At 40.3% G+C, this 18,969-nt stretch overlaps 1 protein-coding gene across 1 annotated transcript; it reads left to right on the top strand.

The window, feature by feature from the left end:
- The first annotated feature begins 493 nt into the window (after positions 1 to 493).
- On the top strand, positions 494 to 13,771 carry LOC139649147 (syndecan-2-like). Its single transcript, XM_071525475.1, has 5 exons — positions 494 to 817; positions 6,729 to 6,855; positions 8,094 to 8,329; positions 9,352 to 9,664; positions 10,139 to 13,771. Exons 1-5 carry the CDS (start codon positions 758 to 760, stop codon positions 10,300 to 10,302), a joined length of 900 nt encoding a protein of 299 aa, XP_071381576.1. The 5' UTR covers positions 494 to 757; the 3' UTR covers positions 10,303 to 13,771.
- Positions 13,772 to 18,969: the final 5,198 nt, after the last annotated feature.

Here is an 18,969-nt window from a genome sequence, read left to right as displayed (position 1 = left end):
TAGAATCACCAAAATGGAGAACAACCAACAGGGCAGACAAAAATAATTAGTTACATTTTCAGAGTAGTATTGATTTGTTTTATTTTCGTAAAACCTTGGTCAGCCTAAGACTACTTACTACAATATATTCCAGTGGTTCTCAACAACATATTCTATGAACATATTAGTTTATAATGGTAGGTAAACAAACTCCACTACATCCCTGCCTAAGTCTATGTGACACAGTCCAATAACAGTATAGCTGCCATTTTAAATATCTTTTTTCAGGAATGTAGTGGAGGGTATGTCCAACTAAACTCAGTTCATCCTCTTTTTATTTAAAGAATAGAGTTTTTACCACATTTTTAAGCCCATCTTATTTTTTTATTATGCATTTATTCATTGAGGAACCAACTGCTGCTTCCTCAATTAACGTCACACCGTGCTGACGTCACTGCGGGGCCACGCTGCGCTGCCAGTCCAAACAAGCTCTTTCCCTTCCAGAAAGAGAGAGAGAGAGACCATAACTCACCGGGCAAAACAGAAAGAGAGAGAGGGAGAGAGAGGAACTCCACATCTGATCAACGCGTCTGGGAGCTGTTCAGAAGTGCAGAGATTTGACAAATAGTCGAAAAGATTCGCGATAAACACGCCGACGTGCCGAGGAATCAGTTGAACGACCTTCTTTTTTGTTTCTGAGCGTATACAACTTAGTTGTTGTTTTTTAAAATTAGTCTGTTTTTCCTACTTTCACTGCCTTTATTCTGGGGAAATTAAGATGAGGAATCTTTGGTTGTTGTTTGTCCTCGGGCTGGCGACCGGGTTTGTGAGTGAAAAAGTAAGTCCAACTGTTTTTTCTTTTCTTTTTTTTCTAGTTTAATTCATTGTGTTGCCAGTTCAGATTTAACTACCTGGATGTTAGGTGATGTGGTTTGGCGTCTTTGTTTTTATCCTGTTAAAAGCAGCAGTAAGCTGTAGGATAAGTTCCGTAGGCTATATGATTTTAGGGTTAGAAAAGGTAAACATACATAACGTTAGATGTTGTTCAGCCTGTAGCTTTTGATTTCTTGTGTTTCTCCTTAGAAAACCACGGGGAAACTGTTTTAGCCTAACGTTACATGTGAGGTATTAGGAAAGATTAGCTTGTGATCTAGTTCAGTATGTTTTATTTTCCCAGTTGGCACAGCCTACTTGGATGTCATATAGTGTATATTTCACATTTCTTTTTGAGCTGTGAAACTACAGGACTAAAGTGTGTGGTAAAACTAAGACACAAACAACAAAGCAGAAGAAACTATTTTTGAATCGTAAACAAATGCTATGTTCTCCTTATCTTCCACAAAGCAACAGTATTTACCCAAGTGAACCATGGTTCACTGGTATTTAACCAAAACACAGTGTGTGTTCAGTCGGTGTCAAGTTCACTCAGGGCCAGAGCCAGTTCAGCATGACGTTCATACCCAAACCCCACTGAACCAGGGCACACTGGATGCTGAATTTCTCACTTTCACAAGGTTTCGGTCAAGTTTTAAAATGCACAGTGAACACTAGAGTAAGTCATGCTGTATGAATAATCACAAACAGCATAATAATGAACATGTGGAAAGGGACAAAAATGCTAAGAATTAGAAACGGTTACAGTCAGTCTGTCTGTCTGACCTAACAAGTCTGTCCTGTCTTTAGAAAAAGCTCTCTCTCTCTCTCTCTCTCTCTCTTTCTCTCCCTTTCTCTCCCTTTCTCTCCCTCCCTCCCTCTGTGTGTGTGCGCGTGTGTGTTTTGAAAAAGTTGGAAAACACCTGGAAGTGGCCGGGGTAAAGCAGAGGGTCTGTACTTTGTCAAAAAACGCACAAATATGGTTGCATGAGTTATAGACCGTGGAAGTGCAGAGAGAGAGAGAGAGAGAACATCGGCACCTCTCCAGAAATACAGGATGTCTGTGATTTATGGACTGTATATTCTGAATGGGAGAGAGCTGAAACCTGAGACAGTCCCGCTGGATTTGTGGACTAAGAACTGGAAGGGCGGCAAACTTTGTCCAAAATATGAGTTCAAATATTACAAATACACAAAACCATATTCAGATAGATTTTTTTCCCCCAGGGTGTTTGTGGGCTTTAAAAAAAAAGTCTAAATGTATGGCCTTAAAATATCATAATTACATTTTAATAAAAGGGAGAGATCATAGAGAGGCAGAAAGGGGATGGACATTATAATGTAATTTGTTTTCCATGTAAACCCCATGAGCCAGTGTTTCATCTTGTAATGATTTTCTAATGTACCATTTGCTCTGTGGCGCTCCAACAAGCTTTGAAGTTGACATCATTAACTGTTGGGTGTGATTGGTGGTGGTGATGATGCTACGGCTGATGTTGCAACCAGCTCTCTCTGGAAGGTATGAGTGTGGCTGAGCTGGCTTTGGAATGACTGGTTGCTTTTGATTGTTTTGCTCTCATCTGAAGGATGAACTGTCGAAACAGCCGCTCTGCCTGTGACGGATCGTGAGTCGGAAGTTGTGTCACTTACTGGATGGATGACTCACGGTGCGTCCCAGCCAGCGGGCAAGTCCAGGCAGGCAGCTGTGTGGGAAACACTGAATCCTGCCCACCCAGAGGGCAGCGTGTAGGGAGCATGACGAGGGTGGCACCAATCCTCATCATTATTACTCATTGTTTTGATGGTGTTTCCGGAAAACACATTTCGGACTGAAAAAGACTGAATTCAAAAAGAGATAAATAAATGGTAACGTAATAATACTGAAAATGTGGGTTGAAATCCTCTGCTGTCCAGTAGTGTACATGCTCTGCCCGCTGTACTGAGGTCAGTTGTTCTGTGTCTGTCACTTGGCCAGATTGTCTCACTGACCTTTCATGTGTTATCAGGTTATCAGATGTAGCCAGTGCCTAGTCATACCTGGCTGGATGACTGTCTCTCTGTCTTTCTTCGCATCTGTCTGACGTTTGTCCTACTTTGTTAGTTGTTGGTCTGATTTTCCAATCTCAGCATGTCCATATCAAACAGAAAAGGGTTTGAAAATAGGGCTAAATAGGTTGTTGCTGTTGGAAATGACACATAGATTGGTGGTCGGGGAAATCACATCACTTTCTGCCATGTTGCACAAATACAGCTCTTGGTGTCACATTTAGGAATTGGGGAAATTCTCTGATACTTATAAACTGTTTTAGCCTGTGATTAGGCTGATAGAATGCCAGTGTCTGCATGTCTGAAGAGAATTTGGTAGGATTGTACAGAAGTTGTATCAAACTAGACAAAACACAGAATGCCCTTTCACTCTAGGATGGCTCTCATTTCATTTATTGGTTAATAATGTGAGTCTGTAACTGTGATTAAGGGCGACACAAATATACTTGACTGGACTTCCAGGGTTCAAACATTTTGTGACTTGTAGCATTGGTCAAACACACACAAAAACATGGTGTGGCATGCTGCTGATATCTAGCAGATAGATGATGACAGGTCTGTTGTGTGCTTTTAGCTGTTACACAACCTGACGGCTCTCTCATTATCACCGGGAACGTAGTAGGAACGACGCACAAACTCCAACAGTATGACCAGCTCATAGGGGAAATACTGAACAATAATAGCTGTTAGCAGGTTAGAGAGACACTAGAAATACTAATTTTCTGATTAAAAGAGTTAATATGCCCTCAGTCCCGCCCCACACACCCACACACACCCCTCCTGTGATGATAGATCTATTGCATGTGTGTAGTGTTACACCACTGTGACCTGGCTGTGGATTGTTTCCATAGAAAACTGTCTTCACTGTGACAAAGCACTGGGATGCCAGATGGTTAACGTATATACTGTGTGCGTGTGTGGATGTGTGTGTGTGTGTGTGGCATGCACATATGTATGTTTTCCAGATGTGTGTAAACTTTTGAGCCACTGAGTCAAGTCTTCCTGTTAATGTAAGCGTGTATGTACGCATACGACTTCTCTCTGGCAAGATGGATAAACAGACAAATTATTTTAGTTGATTCTGTTTACCTTTATTATTTAATTCAGTCTTGATTTATACAAGAAAGGCCTGAAAAAGCCACATGCCCCTTGGAGTGACCAAGTAACTGGCTTGTAAAAAAAAAATTATGCAAATTGTGTCATTTTGTCTCTGCTTGTCAAAGGTAGTGACACACAGCATCAGCAGCCATGACCAATGATTTTCAATAAAAAAACAACAACAATAGATGGTCCGATTAGAACCAAACCAACTTCCCTTTCACTGCCTCTCACTGAGTTGTCGAGTAGTGATGGAAGAGACTGATATAACTAATCCTAAATCTGTATTTCTGCCTTTTTTCCTTCCTACATTCCTTCCTTCCTTGCTTCCTTCCCTCCGTCCTTCCTACCATAGCTGTGTGTGTAATACACTGTATCTGTTCATATCTCCATGGTCAAGGTAGCTTCACTGCTCAGCCTGTCACACACACACACACACTCACACACACATACATACAGGCAGTAACTAGTTCAGAGCCAGGAACTACTGCCTTGCTGGGGAAGTGTTTGTGTGTGTGTGTGTGTTCGAATACGTGAGTGTGTCTCAACTCGAAGTGTGTGTGTGCATGTGAGTGATTTTCTTTAAACTATGTAGGTGGTGTGCTTGGCTGTCTTTCCGTCAGTGCTACATCACACCAGTAGGCCGTAGCTGTAGTGGTTGTTCTGGCCTTAAAAGGGAATCCCACTCATTTTAGGAATGTACACACACTGACTGTTCCCCTGGTCTGGGACAGTCCAGTCAATACGAACATGGACGTGAACTTGTTTTCTCTCAAAGCCTGAAAGCAGAGAACCAAGACTACTGACTGTCATCTCCCTTTGAAAAATGAATGATTTTTAGTTTGCCCTACACCCCAATCTGAATGCAGCATCTGGTTTGTCTCACTGTGATGTTTTTCTGTTGGTATAATTGTGTTTTTTTTCAGCTGTTCAGTTGACAGTTTTACTCCTCCAATGCACAGCCAGCTGGAAGAAACGTTAGATAATATTCTACATCAACTTGTGTCTGGTTTCTTAAATTGTGGCTCAGCACACAAAATGGGAATTTAACTGAAAAGTTGAGCTTGAGTCTGGAGTATCTAGCGACTCTGTATCCCTGCTGGTCTGTCTCATTAGGTGCTGCTTTATTGACGCCAGTTGTTTCATTAGTGTAAGAATGCTAATTAGTGTAAGAATGGCATCAGTATAATTGTTCTTTTGGGTCAACATCAGTCCACATTAGTAGGGGAAAAAAACAGTTTCTCATCTGTGTCACTCCTGATTTCTCTTATTCCATTCCCATTCTGTTCCTCACAGCATCAAAAATTATTAATCCACCCTTGCAAAATAGAAGCAGAAAGTAAATATATGTATATCAACATTAGCTGTTGGGTTTTGTTTGTTGCCTTATGTTAAGTTTGGCCCACTGTTGGGCAAAAGTGGCCAGACTAACAGTGCGCTGCTGAAAATAGTTCCCACTAACATGCTAGTATTGGCATAATATTATCATGACAAGCCTCTGAAGAATTTATTTAACTTGGTAGAATGTTACTTCACTCAACTGTGAATATTTTATGTATTACCAAAAGACATTATCTACTATCTTCATCACTTGTGTTACTAGAAACATATTATCCCTCTCTCCCTCTTTCCCCTCTCTCTTTAACTTTTCCCACTCCCCCTCCTCTCTCTCTCCCTCTCTCAGCACCTGTGTTAGTGGAAGCATACTATACATACCAGACATACCTCAGGTCTCAATGGGCCATATTCATCCGTGTCTGTCTGTGTGCGTGTGCGTGTGTGTGTGTGTGTGTCTTACTACCAACATCTGCTGAGCAAATCCTCTTCCTCTCTGGTTGTTTTTCAGACTGTTCATGAGGTTTGCTTTCTTAGATTCATGTGTTTTACTGGTCCGTCTGAGCTATATGTCATGTAATGTCAACTCTCCGCCTTGTTTTCTTCTTGATTTATTGTGGCTTGTTTTATTCAGCCATAGACAATCTCATATCTCAGCAACTTTTTTCCACCTTTGGTTGAGGCTTGTTCTCTTCCCCCAGCGTAGGCTTTAGATAAGACAAGTAGGTTTTTGGTTTCCATCACACTCATTTCTGTGTAGTGTCAAAGGTTTGGCTTGGTGGGTGGTTTTCCTGGGCTTCAATTTCAGTATACTAAACAGAGGTTTTGTGTGTGTGTGTGTGTGTGTGTGTGTGTGAGTCCTCTTGTCTGTTCTATGCATTGTCTTTGAAGCTGCATCTCTCTCTCCCTCCTTCTCTCTCTCCTTTAGATCCCCTCTGGCCGGCTCTGTGTAGCCTCACAAATTACTGTCACAACACATGAAATCGACAAGAAACCAGCCTCCATTTACATGCTACAATATAGATGCAATACATACTATGGATACACACACACACACACACACACACACACACACACACACACACACACACACATACACATACACACACACACACACACACACACACACACCGTAGTTGGCCAGTGTAGATCACTGGTTGTGAGAGGTATTGTCTTGGTCCAGACTTTCACATGTTTTCAATTAGTGAAAGGAATTCTGCAAGTGTGAATGTTTCATGCCGCTCTCCATCTCTCTCTCTCTGTGTCTCTCTTCTCACTCTCCTTTTCTCCCTCTTTCTCCCTCTCTCTCCTGCTCTTCTTTGTGTCCCAGTCACCCTCTGTTGCAGCCGATGAGTAATATTTCTAATAACAATAATGTCTGTATTTTCTCCTTCCAGCTCTTGGTCTCCTCCCAGCCGTCTCTCTCTGTAGACGATCTGTACCTGGAGGGACGATCATCGGGCGACTTCCCTGTAGATGATGAAGATGATGAAGACTTCGGCTCAGGCTCTGGATCAGGAGACTGTAAGACCCTGTCTTCCTTTTCCCTTCTTAGCTTATAAAATTTTGGCTTGTTTGTTATCTTCATTGGTGACCGCCTTTTTAAATGTCCTACTTGAAAACATGTTTAAAAACAGGAGGTGGCAAAATATTTAAGAAGAATGCACACATAAAAAGGTGTAACTATAGCACTTTCATAGTAACTAGTGCAGTGCCCGTTCAAAACATACTTGTTCGGAACGGACCAATTGCTTGGCCTCCGGTATTGCTGCTTGTAGCTTTCTCGAGAACCGCTCATCCAAACAACTTTACAACTTTACTTTACTCAACACTACATGTCCTTGGGTCCCCAGCAATACACCCACCAAGTGTGAAGTAGATCGGACGAATGGTTCTCGAGATATGCAAAGGACACACATACAGACAGAGATTCCTTGCTTTATAGTATAATAGTACTTTACTTGAAAACAAATTCTAATTTTAGCTTTATCATTCTTTATAACAGCTGCCAGCCCTCCAGTCATATTTCTTCACATACAAATTTCCTGGCGGGTTTTACAAAGCTTAATAACATTTCCTCATCTGATAGTGATAGAGGGTAGTAGCTGTGTGTGTGTGTGTGTGTGTGTGTGTGTGTGTGTGTGTGTGTTGCACGTGTGCCTGTGTATATACTGTATGTAGTTTATGCATTTGATCTGGACAACTTTTTGCCTAAACCAGACACTTCCGCAGTGATTAAGTTCAACTCTTCAAAACACACCAACACACACACACACACACACACACACACACACACACACACACACACACACACACACACACACACACACACACACACACACACACACAAAACAAATGCTTCTACATTCACAAGCACACACTGTGCCAGATGTTTGTCCTGAGGTGATGTGGTGTTAGCCAGGTGAGGTTTTATTAGAAGCCAGCAGATGTCAAATACTCTCTGTGTTTATCATGAATGACTCACCTTCATTCACACTATGTCTGCTGGAACATTCTGTGCCAGCATGACATGAGGCTAAAATGTGGTTAGATGAATTCCAGTAAATTCTATAGCTTTGTAGGAGTTGTTAGACATTCACCATCTGCACATAACACATTTCACAACGAGAGCCTTTTAGCCTTTTAGTGTTTGTCAGTGCCAAAATGCAGTTCTCACGCTATTATTCAAATGCAGCCGGTTACAAATATAACTTTTAAGTGCTAGGTTTGACTTGGTGGTGATTGGTTCCTCTTCCTCCCAGCTCTCAGTGATGTCCTACAGAGCGAGGTGATAATGAGGAAGATAAACATCTTCCTCAACACCTCTATGGCCACACCCACCCAAGAAACGTCTCAGAATCAGCCGACCACAACAGCAGCCTCTCCTCCCAACCCACCAACCACAGCAGGGGACAGCCAGGATCCACCAACCACAGTGGAGGACACTGTGACATCACCATATATTTTCCCTGAGGAGGAGAAGGAGCCCGAGATGGAGGTAGAATATTGTATTTCCTTTTATACAAATCATTGTTGTCCTGGAGAAGCAATTGGTTTTTTACAATAATTGTCTCATGGGTACAAAATGTTTCATGACCCTGGGACCAAGCCAAACTACTGATAATGCATTGTAAAGTATCAAAAAATATGTCAAAGGGGGAAATCAATCAGTTTTGGAAAAATGCTAGTTTAAAGTTTCCCACGTTTTGTCTGTCTTTGTGCTAACCAACCTATGTCTCATGTCTTTATTTCTGGCCTCTCCTGTATGATTCAAAGCCCCTCCAAGTACACAGATCCACCATATGCATTTTTGGTTTGTGACAATGAGAGTTGGCTAGCTGAGTGTTACTGGGTGACCGCAGTAGTCTACTGAAAAGTGTCTACTTGTGAACTCTGCAGTGTACAACAATAACTCTCAGCGTCCTGCACCTCATACTGGGCTGTAAAAGAATGTTCTTTGCACTCTAAACCAGTAACCAGCCAGTATTTAAAAACTGTTCACACCTTAAAGGAATAGTTCACCCAAAAATTTTAATTCGGTCATTATCTACTCATTCTCATGCCAGTACAAACTCGAGTGAGTGTTTTTTCTTCATACAACTTACCTGGAGTTCTCCAGGCTCGCTGCTGGAGGAGCTTCTTCCAGTGAATGGGGAGCTGGACGTTCTGCTTCAAAAAGGGCAATAAATGTCCATAAAATTACTCCATAAAGCTTGTGTAGTATAATCAAAGTCTTCTGACGCCTGACGATCGCTCTGAGTCGAAAAAAAACTTAATTTGATCAATTTTTTCATGAAAATCCGAGTCGATCGCCATTGCATGTACTTCCGCCTTACCAAACCATCAAATTACGTTTTTTTTTACTCATAGAGCGATCGTCAGGCGTCAGAAGACTTTGATTATAACTATTCCTTTAAGGCTTTCTAGGTCCACTGGTACTCTATTCTATTATACAGTGCATCATGCATTCTACTAACATGTCTGTCCATCTCTGTCTCTCGCTATATTTCTTTTTCCCAGGAGCCAGTGATTGGTCCAACATCCGAGTTCATCGACAGCACCAGTCCCAGCTCCACCAACCTGCCTCCCAGTGAAACCACTGCAACCAAACACAATGTAGACATCAGTCTAACCAAAGACACCAGTGACGGCATTCTGCCTGAAGACAGCTGGGATGACTTGACAGCCGAAGACGGTCGAGATGAAGTCCTGAGCAAAGAGGGTCGAGATGAGAGTATAGCCAAAGATGGTCGAGGCAGCAAAGTATATGAGTTGGACGCTCCTGAAGAGGTGACTTCTGAGAACCTATGGGAGAGGACTGAGGTGCTGGCAGGTATGGATGGAGTTCCTCTTTACTTCACATTGAAATGTCCCCGTCTGTGTCTGCAGCATGAAACCCCCCATTGAAACACAGCCGCACAACTGTCTTAATGAATCAATTAACTGAGCTTTTGACAAATAACAGTATGTGAGGACTAAGCATTTTTTTTTACCTTTATTTTTAGGATGCATGAGGTTTGTTTACATTGATACTGTTAAAGCAGACCTGTGTTTTTAGTTATGATATGTTATAAAATTTGCATGCAGTTTATTTTCTATGTTTATGCCAAGCTCTTCTAGAATCTTTGTTGATTTAGATTGCTAAATACATTCTGAATTTAGGCTTTAATAGCTGTTAATGTCTCCAAAGGTCAACTTTTCATGAATTTAGAAAAATAAAAGGTATATTTTTTGACATGAAACTCTTTGACACTTTTTGAAACACAAGAAAATGTTATATTTTTATATTTCCTTATCCCCTCTCCAGCGGTGATAGCGTGTGGAGTGGTTGGATTCCTCTGTGCCGTTTTCCTCCTCCTCCTCCTCGCCTACCGCATGAAGAAGAAGGATGAAGGTAGCTACGACCTGGGAGAGACCAAAGTTCCCCCGACAGCCTATCAGAAAGCACCTACCAAGGAGTTCTACGCCTGAACTGACCAATAGGGACTTCGGAATGTAATCTGTCATCCGCCAATCAGGACTGAGAATGGATCTTTGACAGCTGAAGATGATTCCTCACGTTGAAGTTGGAACTCTCCTCTTCTCTTCTCCTCTCTTCTCGTCTCTCTTACTCTCTTCTTCTGCTATCCATTCTCCCTTTCCTCTGCATAATATTCAGGGTTTGTGAAGAAGAGGACATAAGGAAAAAAAAAATTGTGAGCGTGTTAAAATGCATTCCTATCATTCTGTTCTAGGGAAGGAATCAGAGATCGATATGCATCCTAAATATTAGGAAAGGAATCTACTTAAAACTATCGAGATGTATCCCATTCCTTCTAGTCTAGGACAGTAATCTACTTCAAAGTATTGATAACATTGTGCTATTAGACCGACCCCCACCACTTCGCCAAGCTGAAGCGCACTGGGCTGGACCTGGTTCTGCATTACAGAGAAACTGTTTGTCCCGTTTGACAGAGCTACAGCTGACCGGGCCCAGCTCAGCTCAACAGCGTGAGAAAGGAAACTTCTACATAGGACAAACTTAACAGTGTTTTGAATGCTGTTAGTTGAAACGGTACTAAGTATGGGATTATTATTATTACAAGGAGCTTCAATAGTTAATATCTTTTCCCCTTTATTTGAGGTCAAATTGGCTCTGTTTGTTAGCAACTTGTATTGTATTGTACATTTCATTTCATGTTTGCTTTCTTTGCTGACTCAAAGATTTTTTGTTGTTATGTGAGACCTGTTATTTCATGCTGTCCAGTGTTGCTATGAGAGATATTGATACTCTGCAGGTACATATTTTTGTTTTCTCGCAAAATTTTCAAACGACCAAATATAACTGTGCTGTATCTGTCTTTTGGAAAATTATTTTTCAAGAGCATCTCTGATGTGTGTTCATGTAGATTAGACTTCTGTAAACCATTTTTTTTAAACTCAGAAGAGATTATGTCATTTCAGTTTGATGTCATTATATTCACACAGTGGTAGCCATTGTAAAAGTCCCTCAACCCTGCATCTGTCCAACATTAGTAATGTATTCAGTGGTAGCTAATGTCGTAAGCCAGTGCAGCAGGGACTTCTACCATGGCTACATCTAAGTGGAGCCAAGGCTAATGACTATAATTCAAAAGCCTTAAAAGTGACCAATGTTTTCTGACTGAAACCAAAGCACATTCCGTTCAGTTATAATAGTGGGTTTGAATTTAAAGGGACAGTGACAGCATTGGTCTACAATCTATAGAGTCAGGTCTTATCCAATCAGCAGGGTTGGAGAGGTTAGTTTCAAAATGTAATCTCTTACAGATTGCCAGTTACCTCTTTTTACTGAAATCAGCAATGTAACCCACTGGAATATTCCAGCTCAGTAATGTAATCTATATACTTTAATTTACTTTTGAATTACTTTGACTATCGTTGTAACCTGATTACTGGAATATCATAAATTGTAATCTGTTACAATGCCAGTCTGAACTGTTCTCTGTCCTGAGTGTAAGAGTCAGGATCTGGATCTGGCTTTTCCAAACCGCAAACTAAACCTCAACCAGCCAGCCAAAGCAGGAATGTTCCTGACCATGAGAGATCATTTAGGGTTACAAGGTTTCAAGATGGGGACAAAAGGGGGTGGTATTCTATTATATAGATTTATGTAAAAATGAATGGGGAATTAAAAATGTACATGCCTATGGACTTGTCTGTTAAATTTGAACCAATTATCAGCTGTTTACAAGGCTTCATCTTTTCAGCCCCTTTCTCGAATGAGAGAAAATCTGTCATGAAGCTGCTTTATTGTTGGCCTCATCTTCTTTATGAAGAGGTCAAACCAACTTTTTGGTCACCAAGCTGTCTGACTGGTTTGTGATCAGCAGTCGATACACATGTAGAGGCGGGGCTAAACAGGTCAACCATGCCTTATGAATACACACTCGTCCCCTCCACAGATTCCTATCAAAACCACATAATTTCAGATCGTCGTCGTATGTTCATGAATCTGCCATGATGCGAGCTAAGTTGACTTCTCTTTAGTTGTATTTAATGTAAAATAAGTACAAATGTTAAAAATTGATACAGGCATTAAGAGACTGTTGCAATGCTGCTTGCCAGGTCATGCTGCCAGTATGGGCAGTGAGTTTGTAAAGGCATTTGTCTTGTTTGTTTGTTTGTTTGTTTTGCTTGCTTTCCTGTGTAAAAGGTCTTCTTTGACTTGATGTCAGTTTTGCGGCCAAATTTGTAGCCTTATAAGTATTTAGTTTGATTCATTTCAGGAGGCAAAGTGGCATCAGCTTACCCATAGGCGAGGTGTGTGAGGGTATGTTTTGCTCTCTTTAGCCAAGGCTACTTCATTACTGTTTACATAACAGATGTTCCAATGGCTGAATGGAATGAAACTCTGGGGATTTTCTTGGGACCAGTTCGAAGCAATTCCAGATGATCTGACTGCAAATGAGGAAGAAACTACCTATTCTCTATGGCTGGAACAAACAAGAAGAGACAATCTGATCACTAACCCTATGTGACTTACTGTGCATAGCATATGCCATTCGCTGGTCACTTTTATCCAAAGTGCCTTACAGTACCTATGTACATTTCTAGATTTTGGTGATGCCAGTGGGAGTTGAATCTGTAGCTCTGACAGTGTCAGTGCCATGCTCTACCCACTGAGCTGTACCACATCTGCAATACTACTGGGTTAAAGTCCAGTGAGCCAGTATGGCCAATATGGCAAAAGACCCAGGAGAAACACTGTCATTTCTGTTGTCAGTGCCAAGAACAGCTCAGTGGGTAATCTGTCACTAACCCATACCCATAAAGGGTTAAGGCCAAGGGTTAACACCTACTGTCAATCCAACCTGTGATGACACACACCATCTCTTTCTCTGGTTTCTCTCTTAATTCTATTATCTCTGTAGGTTTCTATGTTGATGATACTATAATTTATATGTATTAATTTATACATAATTAGACCATAATAGAGGTAATATGTTAGTGACAATATGGAGTGTACAGTATTTACAGATGTTCAAAGCCTCTTTGTGCCTACTGCTCTGATTTGTTTTTTGTTTTGTTTTTTTAATTTATGTTTTTACTGTGTTTGACTGGCCTGGGTTCAATTCATTTTCAGTTCAATAAATTGGATTTCGTTCAAAATTTTAATTGTGATTTTTTTTTACATATCCTAGCAATAAATCGATTAATTGAGAATGAATACTATTAGTATATTAGTATATCAATTGCAATTTTAATTTTGATGGAACTGAATATGAATTGACTCTAGCCTTTAGTTTTAACAAATCAAGTCCTGTACAGTGGTGGGGACCAGTGACAAATCATGTTACTGATAAAATGGTGACATAAGCGCAGGAGGTGGCCAACAGAACTGTGTTGCTGAAACAGTGTTGTATCTTAAGAGGTTCACTACTGAATAAAAGATGTGGCTTTGATGCAGTGCTGAAACAGGGGTTCTTGTTTTTCATTTCTTGGATTGGTTTGATTGTAAGAGCAAACTCTTTCTCCTCCAACTCACACACACATGCACAGCACAGACTTGCAGATGCGTTCACTCAAAACTGCATGTGTGCTAATGTTCAACTGTCTCCCTTCTCTCTGACATGATCGCTCTCCACCATTCTGTCCCTCTTACTTTCTGCCCTCCTTCTGACCTTCTCTCTTCTACCTCTCCTCCTCTCTCTCTCTCACATACACACAGACACAATCTGAGAGCTCAGTGGCTGCTGAAGTAGTAATTTAATGTTTCCCCACAGTATTTTGGAACCGGAACGTTTTCATAAACTGCACTATTTCCCTCTTGTGCTTCATTGCCAGGGTTGTGTATTTAGTAGCTGAAAACAAACAAACAAACAGGCAAAGGCAGTGTTTTTCAAAGACTGGGTCAGAACCCAAAGTTATAGGCAGATTAATATTACTCCACTAATAATTCTGGAGAAATTCCTGCTTTTAACAGATGAAGGCTTTTGACTGGACACTTCTAGTTTGGAATGAAGCTAGTGGTTACAGGATGTTGCATTAAAATGTCCTCATCCCTACAGTGCAAGTTCGACTGAATATTGTAAGCTTTTAGGTAAGCACACTAAGAAGTACATTTTGTGACAGTGGTTTGCACAGTAGCCCACAAAAGCATTTCCTCCTGGCGTCAAACAACATCCTCTTGAAAATGTAGATGCCAGAAAATGTTTTTTCAACTTACTGTGCTAAACCAGGCCAGCAGCATGTGAACTGAGCCAAATGGTCTGATGCTCTCAAAAACCTGATGATGCAGAGAAAAAAACAAATGGCAGAGGAAACTCAGCAAAGGAGGGGGTGGTGAGAGAGAAAGAGAGGGAGAGAGAGAGAGAGAGAGAGAGAGAGAGAGAGTGTCCAGTATGTATATCATTATGCAGAAAAGGAAAGCCAAATAGCTCAGAGTAAACCGCACTGAAACTGCTTCAAGTAGGCTACATAAGTTCAGTATGGAGGAGAAAGAGAATGGAAGTGTGCCATCAACAAAAAAAAATAGTAAGTAAATAGTCAACAGGAGTTATGATCCTTTGGAACATTTCTGCTTGTAGTTCAAAACTGCATCACTGTCCTCAATATGTAAACTCATGAATAAATATTTGTGATTTTGTGTGTTTGTGGGACTATACAGCTCACTTGTGTGTCAGGATGATGCTGAATTCTGACTGGAGACAATGGTCCATTTGGTCCATGATGGTCTTGACAGGTTGACTTGCAGTGAGATGCCTTCCCCACTGAGTAAATATTAACCTGACCTTCCACACATGGTGGAGCATTCACACCGGAAGCCAGTGGCTGCAGAAGCACTCTGTAATGAGAGACTGCTGGTAGATGCGGACTGAGGCTGAGAGCTCGTACCACAGCTTGAGATCTGGGCAGAGTAACACTGTGTTTTGTTTTTTTCACAGCGCAGATACAATCCATTACTGGCATCAGACAGTTCTCTTCATTTTTTTGGGCAACCAAAATGGTTGACAAGGACATTCTGAATTGTCAGAAGAAGACAAATGACAGAAAAGCGCCTGTCAAAGTCTTACATAATAAATCTGATTCAATACAATGTAACAAGAAACAATCATAGTATCTTCTTTTTAGAATGCAATCCACAAATCCAGCTCTGTTGTTTCCCCAAAGAGAGATGAAGTGACATCAAACATCAAACAACAAACAAACAGTTCTCTTACTATGCAATCACATTGTTCAAAGCTTTATTTTATCCTGAATGGCACAGATAGTGGACTACATCATGCACCAAAGGAACTCTTCATAAAACACTATGGGAATATGACGATTTCTTTTTGGAAACCTAACAGAAAATTACCGTGTAATGTCTTGTGGCGTAGTTGTGAGGCTAATTGCAGTCTAAGTCTTCAATTAGCCACAAGGTCAAAACAAAAAAATTGAAGCACACTGAACATTATATGAATCACTGATGCCACAAATAGGTGGTTATTTAAAGCAGAATTCCACCTTTATTGTGAAGTGAACTGACAATTTCTAAGCTACTGCATTCAGCAACACTTATGTTTGCTCTTACTTCTTTCTGAGTTGATAGAAATTACTGTTGCAAATGTGAAGCTGCTGCCTCAACAGGGAGTTGAACCCTGGGACCTGGACATTCAAAGTCTACTGCTCTACTGTCTGAAATATGAGGAGGCTCCTATATTTCTTTAGAACAATCTTATGCTCATCACAAGAAGCATCATCACACTTGAGAGCATTAGAAGGGAGCACTGATACTACTTCAGAGATATCAATTTTGGAATCTATTACATTCAAAATCTTTTAACTGCGACTTTTAAGCACTTGGCCTGTGGTGGGATCACATTTGCAACTTTATGCTTTGTTCAGTGTTACAATGCATCTCAATTACAAGAAAATGCCAGCCACTGACGAAAGAACTTTGGCATAAATGGATCCCTAAACAACATCCGCCAACTGTGAAGAACCTGAAACCCTAATTCTACTGATAAAACGTCAGATAACTTATCCTCTTTATTATTTTTCTGCATGGGAATAGTGAGATTCAGTTCCTGACAGAGGCTAGTTGCCTCACTTGAGATAAACAGGCCAAAACTGTTGCATCAAGCTTGCCAGAATACTGGAACAAATAAAGTCAGATATATTTTCAGCTCCAGTTGGCACCAGGCATACAGACATATCAGATGCACATGGCACGGTGTTATTACTGCCGCACTCTGACCAATTACCGCCTTTAAATGAAATTTCGCAAAAAGATTACCTCCAAAGTGAAATTAAAAGTCATCAGTGAAAAATGTGCTTCATGAGACTGGACTGTGAAAGAGGAAAGCTCACCGTGAGAACAGCATGGATGCAGCAGGCTTTCCAGATGTGCATGTCGGCCTTTTGAGGTGTAGCTGCGGGCCTGTGTGGGGAAACCTGAACCAAAAACCTACTGGGTTCTAATAGTTGAGGTGCTCGTGCTTTGTCAAATCCTTTGATGAAACAGTGAAGTTTACGCTAGTGACAAGCTGCTGGTTCCAGTTTGTAGAACATGTGATGAAAATGAGAACCTTGTTGCTCCACCAAAAGATGTGTGCGAGTTTACCAGCCATACTTATTTTAGAGACATCAATTTTGTAATGTATTACAGTAGAATGTCACGTATCTGATTTAAGTGCTTGACAACAAAAGGAGCCAGTCATCCAAGCTTGGCCTTTCTCCTTCACTTTTATTTAAAAAACACACAGAGAAGATTTTATTTACACAAAACATAGGAGCCAATTATACAAGTAGTAAAACCATCTCCAAATTCAAATTCCTATAACAATTTGGCTAAATATATATTTTTTTTCTTTTTTTTCTTTTTTTCAACCTTTATTTAGATCTCAGAGATCATTGAGGGTATACCCTCATTTACAATGATGCAGAGAGTACAGAGTAAATACACATAAAAAAAACAAAAAACAAAAAAAAAACAACCAACGAGAAAACAAATAAACAAACAACAACAGAACACAACCAAACAGTTAAAAACAGTTACATTCACTTCGAGCATTAGCCAATCCCTTGAACGAGTTGAACAGTGACTATAGGACCAATTTAATAAAGAAGTAATATATGATGGCAAGTTGCTAATAAGGGCTTTATAGATAAAGAGAAGCCAATGCCTGTCACGTCTTACTGTAAGGGATGCCCACCCAAGCTTTTCATACAAGAAGCAATGATGTGTGGAATAACTGTCACCGGTAATAAATCTTAGGGCGGAATGATAAACTGAATCTAGGGGTTTAAGAGTAGAGGCAGAGGCGTGTCCATAGATAACATCACCATAATCCAAAACAGACAAGAAGACAGCCTCAATTATCCGCTTCCTACTGAACATAGGAAAATTAGCTTTGTTTCTGTACAAATATAAATTTTTTTGTCGTAGCTTGCTAACAAGTGTGTCAATGTGAAATTTAAAAGTAACTTTTTGATCCAGCCAGATACCAAGATATTTATACTCCGAGACCCTCTCAATATTGTGTCCATTCAGAGTGGTAATATGTAAACTATTGTCCACAATATTTCTGGCTCTAGAGAATAGCATATATTTAGTCTTGTTTGAGTTCAGGACTAATTTCAAATTAAAAATTGCGTCTTGCAATTTGTCAAAGGCTTGTTGTAGGATTTCAATGGTTAAGTGCGCATTATCAGCAAAGCAATACAGAACTGTATCATCCGCATAAAGATGGGCATTGCAGTTTGTTAGAAAGGATGTAATATTGTTGATATAAATTGTGAACAAGATAGGACCCAATATTGAACCTTGTGGAACCTCTTTTGACAGTGGTAAAAATACAGAATGATCATTTCCCAAAATCACACATTGCTGTCTATGAGACAGGTAGTCCTGAAACCATTTACAGGACTTGTAATCAAAGCCAATATCACACAGCCTCTGTAGGAGTATAGCATGATCAACAGTGTCAAATGCTTTTGTTAGATCGACAAAGAGAGCAGCACAATATTTCCCTTTGCCAATAGCAGAAACAATATCATTCACAACCAAGGTAGTAGCAGTAACAGTACTATGCTTAGCTCTGAAACCAGATTGGTGTGGACTTAACACAGAATTTTTTGAGAGGAATGATTTAATTTGATTATTAACTAATGACTTCAGGACTTTAGCAAGACAGGACAGTTTGGAAATTGGCCGATAGTTATTAAGATCATTTTTATCACCACCCTTATGCAGTGGGACTACATGTGCAGATTTCCAGACCTGAGGGACAACGCCAGTAGAGATAGAAAGATTAAAAAGATATGTAATTTGTTCAGTAATAAATGGGGCACAGAGCCTTAAAAAGTACGGGTCTAGTTTATCGAGAGAGAGAGAGAGAGAGAGAGAGAGAGAGACTTTACTACTGTATCTGCAAATTTGCAAAGGCACATGGTAACTATGGTTAGTAGCTGAGACGTTAAAATTCTAATGTATTTATCTATTGACACAAGCTGTTAACTGTAGCACAGACTCAACAGAGGCTATATTTAAAATACTATTTAACTATTTACAAAGCATAAAATTGACAAGGCTAAGGTATTGTTTTAAGATGGCAATGACAGTTTACAAGTTTAGCTAGCAAAGTGAGCTAGTTAGCTTTAGGCTAGCTAACTTAGTCAAACTACAGACATTGG

This window comes from Centroberyx affinis, unplaced genomic scaffold (assembly GCF_046629955.1).
Source record: "Centroberyx affinis isolate AG114_WGS23_722 - 3 ecotype Tasmania unplaced genomic scaffold, CSIRO-AGI_Caff_v1 ptg001293l_1, whole genome shotgun sequence".
NCBI lineage: Eukaryota > Metazoa > Chordata > Actinopteri > Beryciformes > Berycidae > Centroberyx > Centroberyx affinis.
This window is presented reverse-complemented; position numbering and strand designations above follow the sequence as displayed.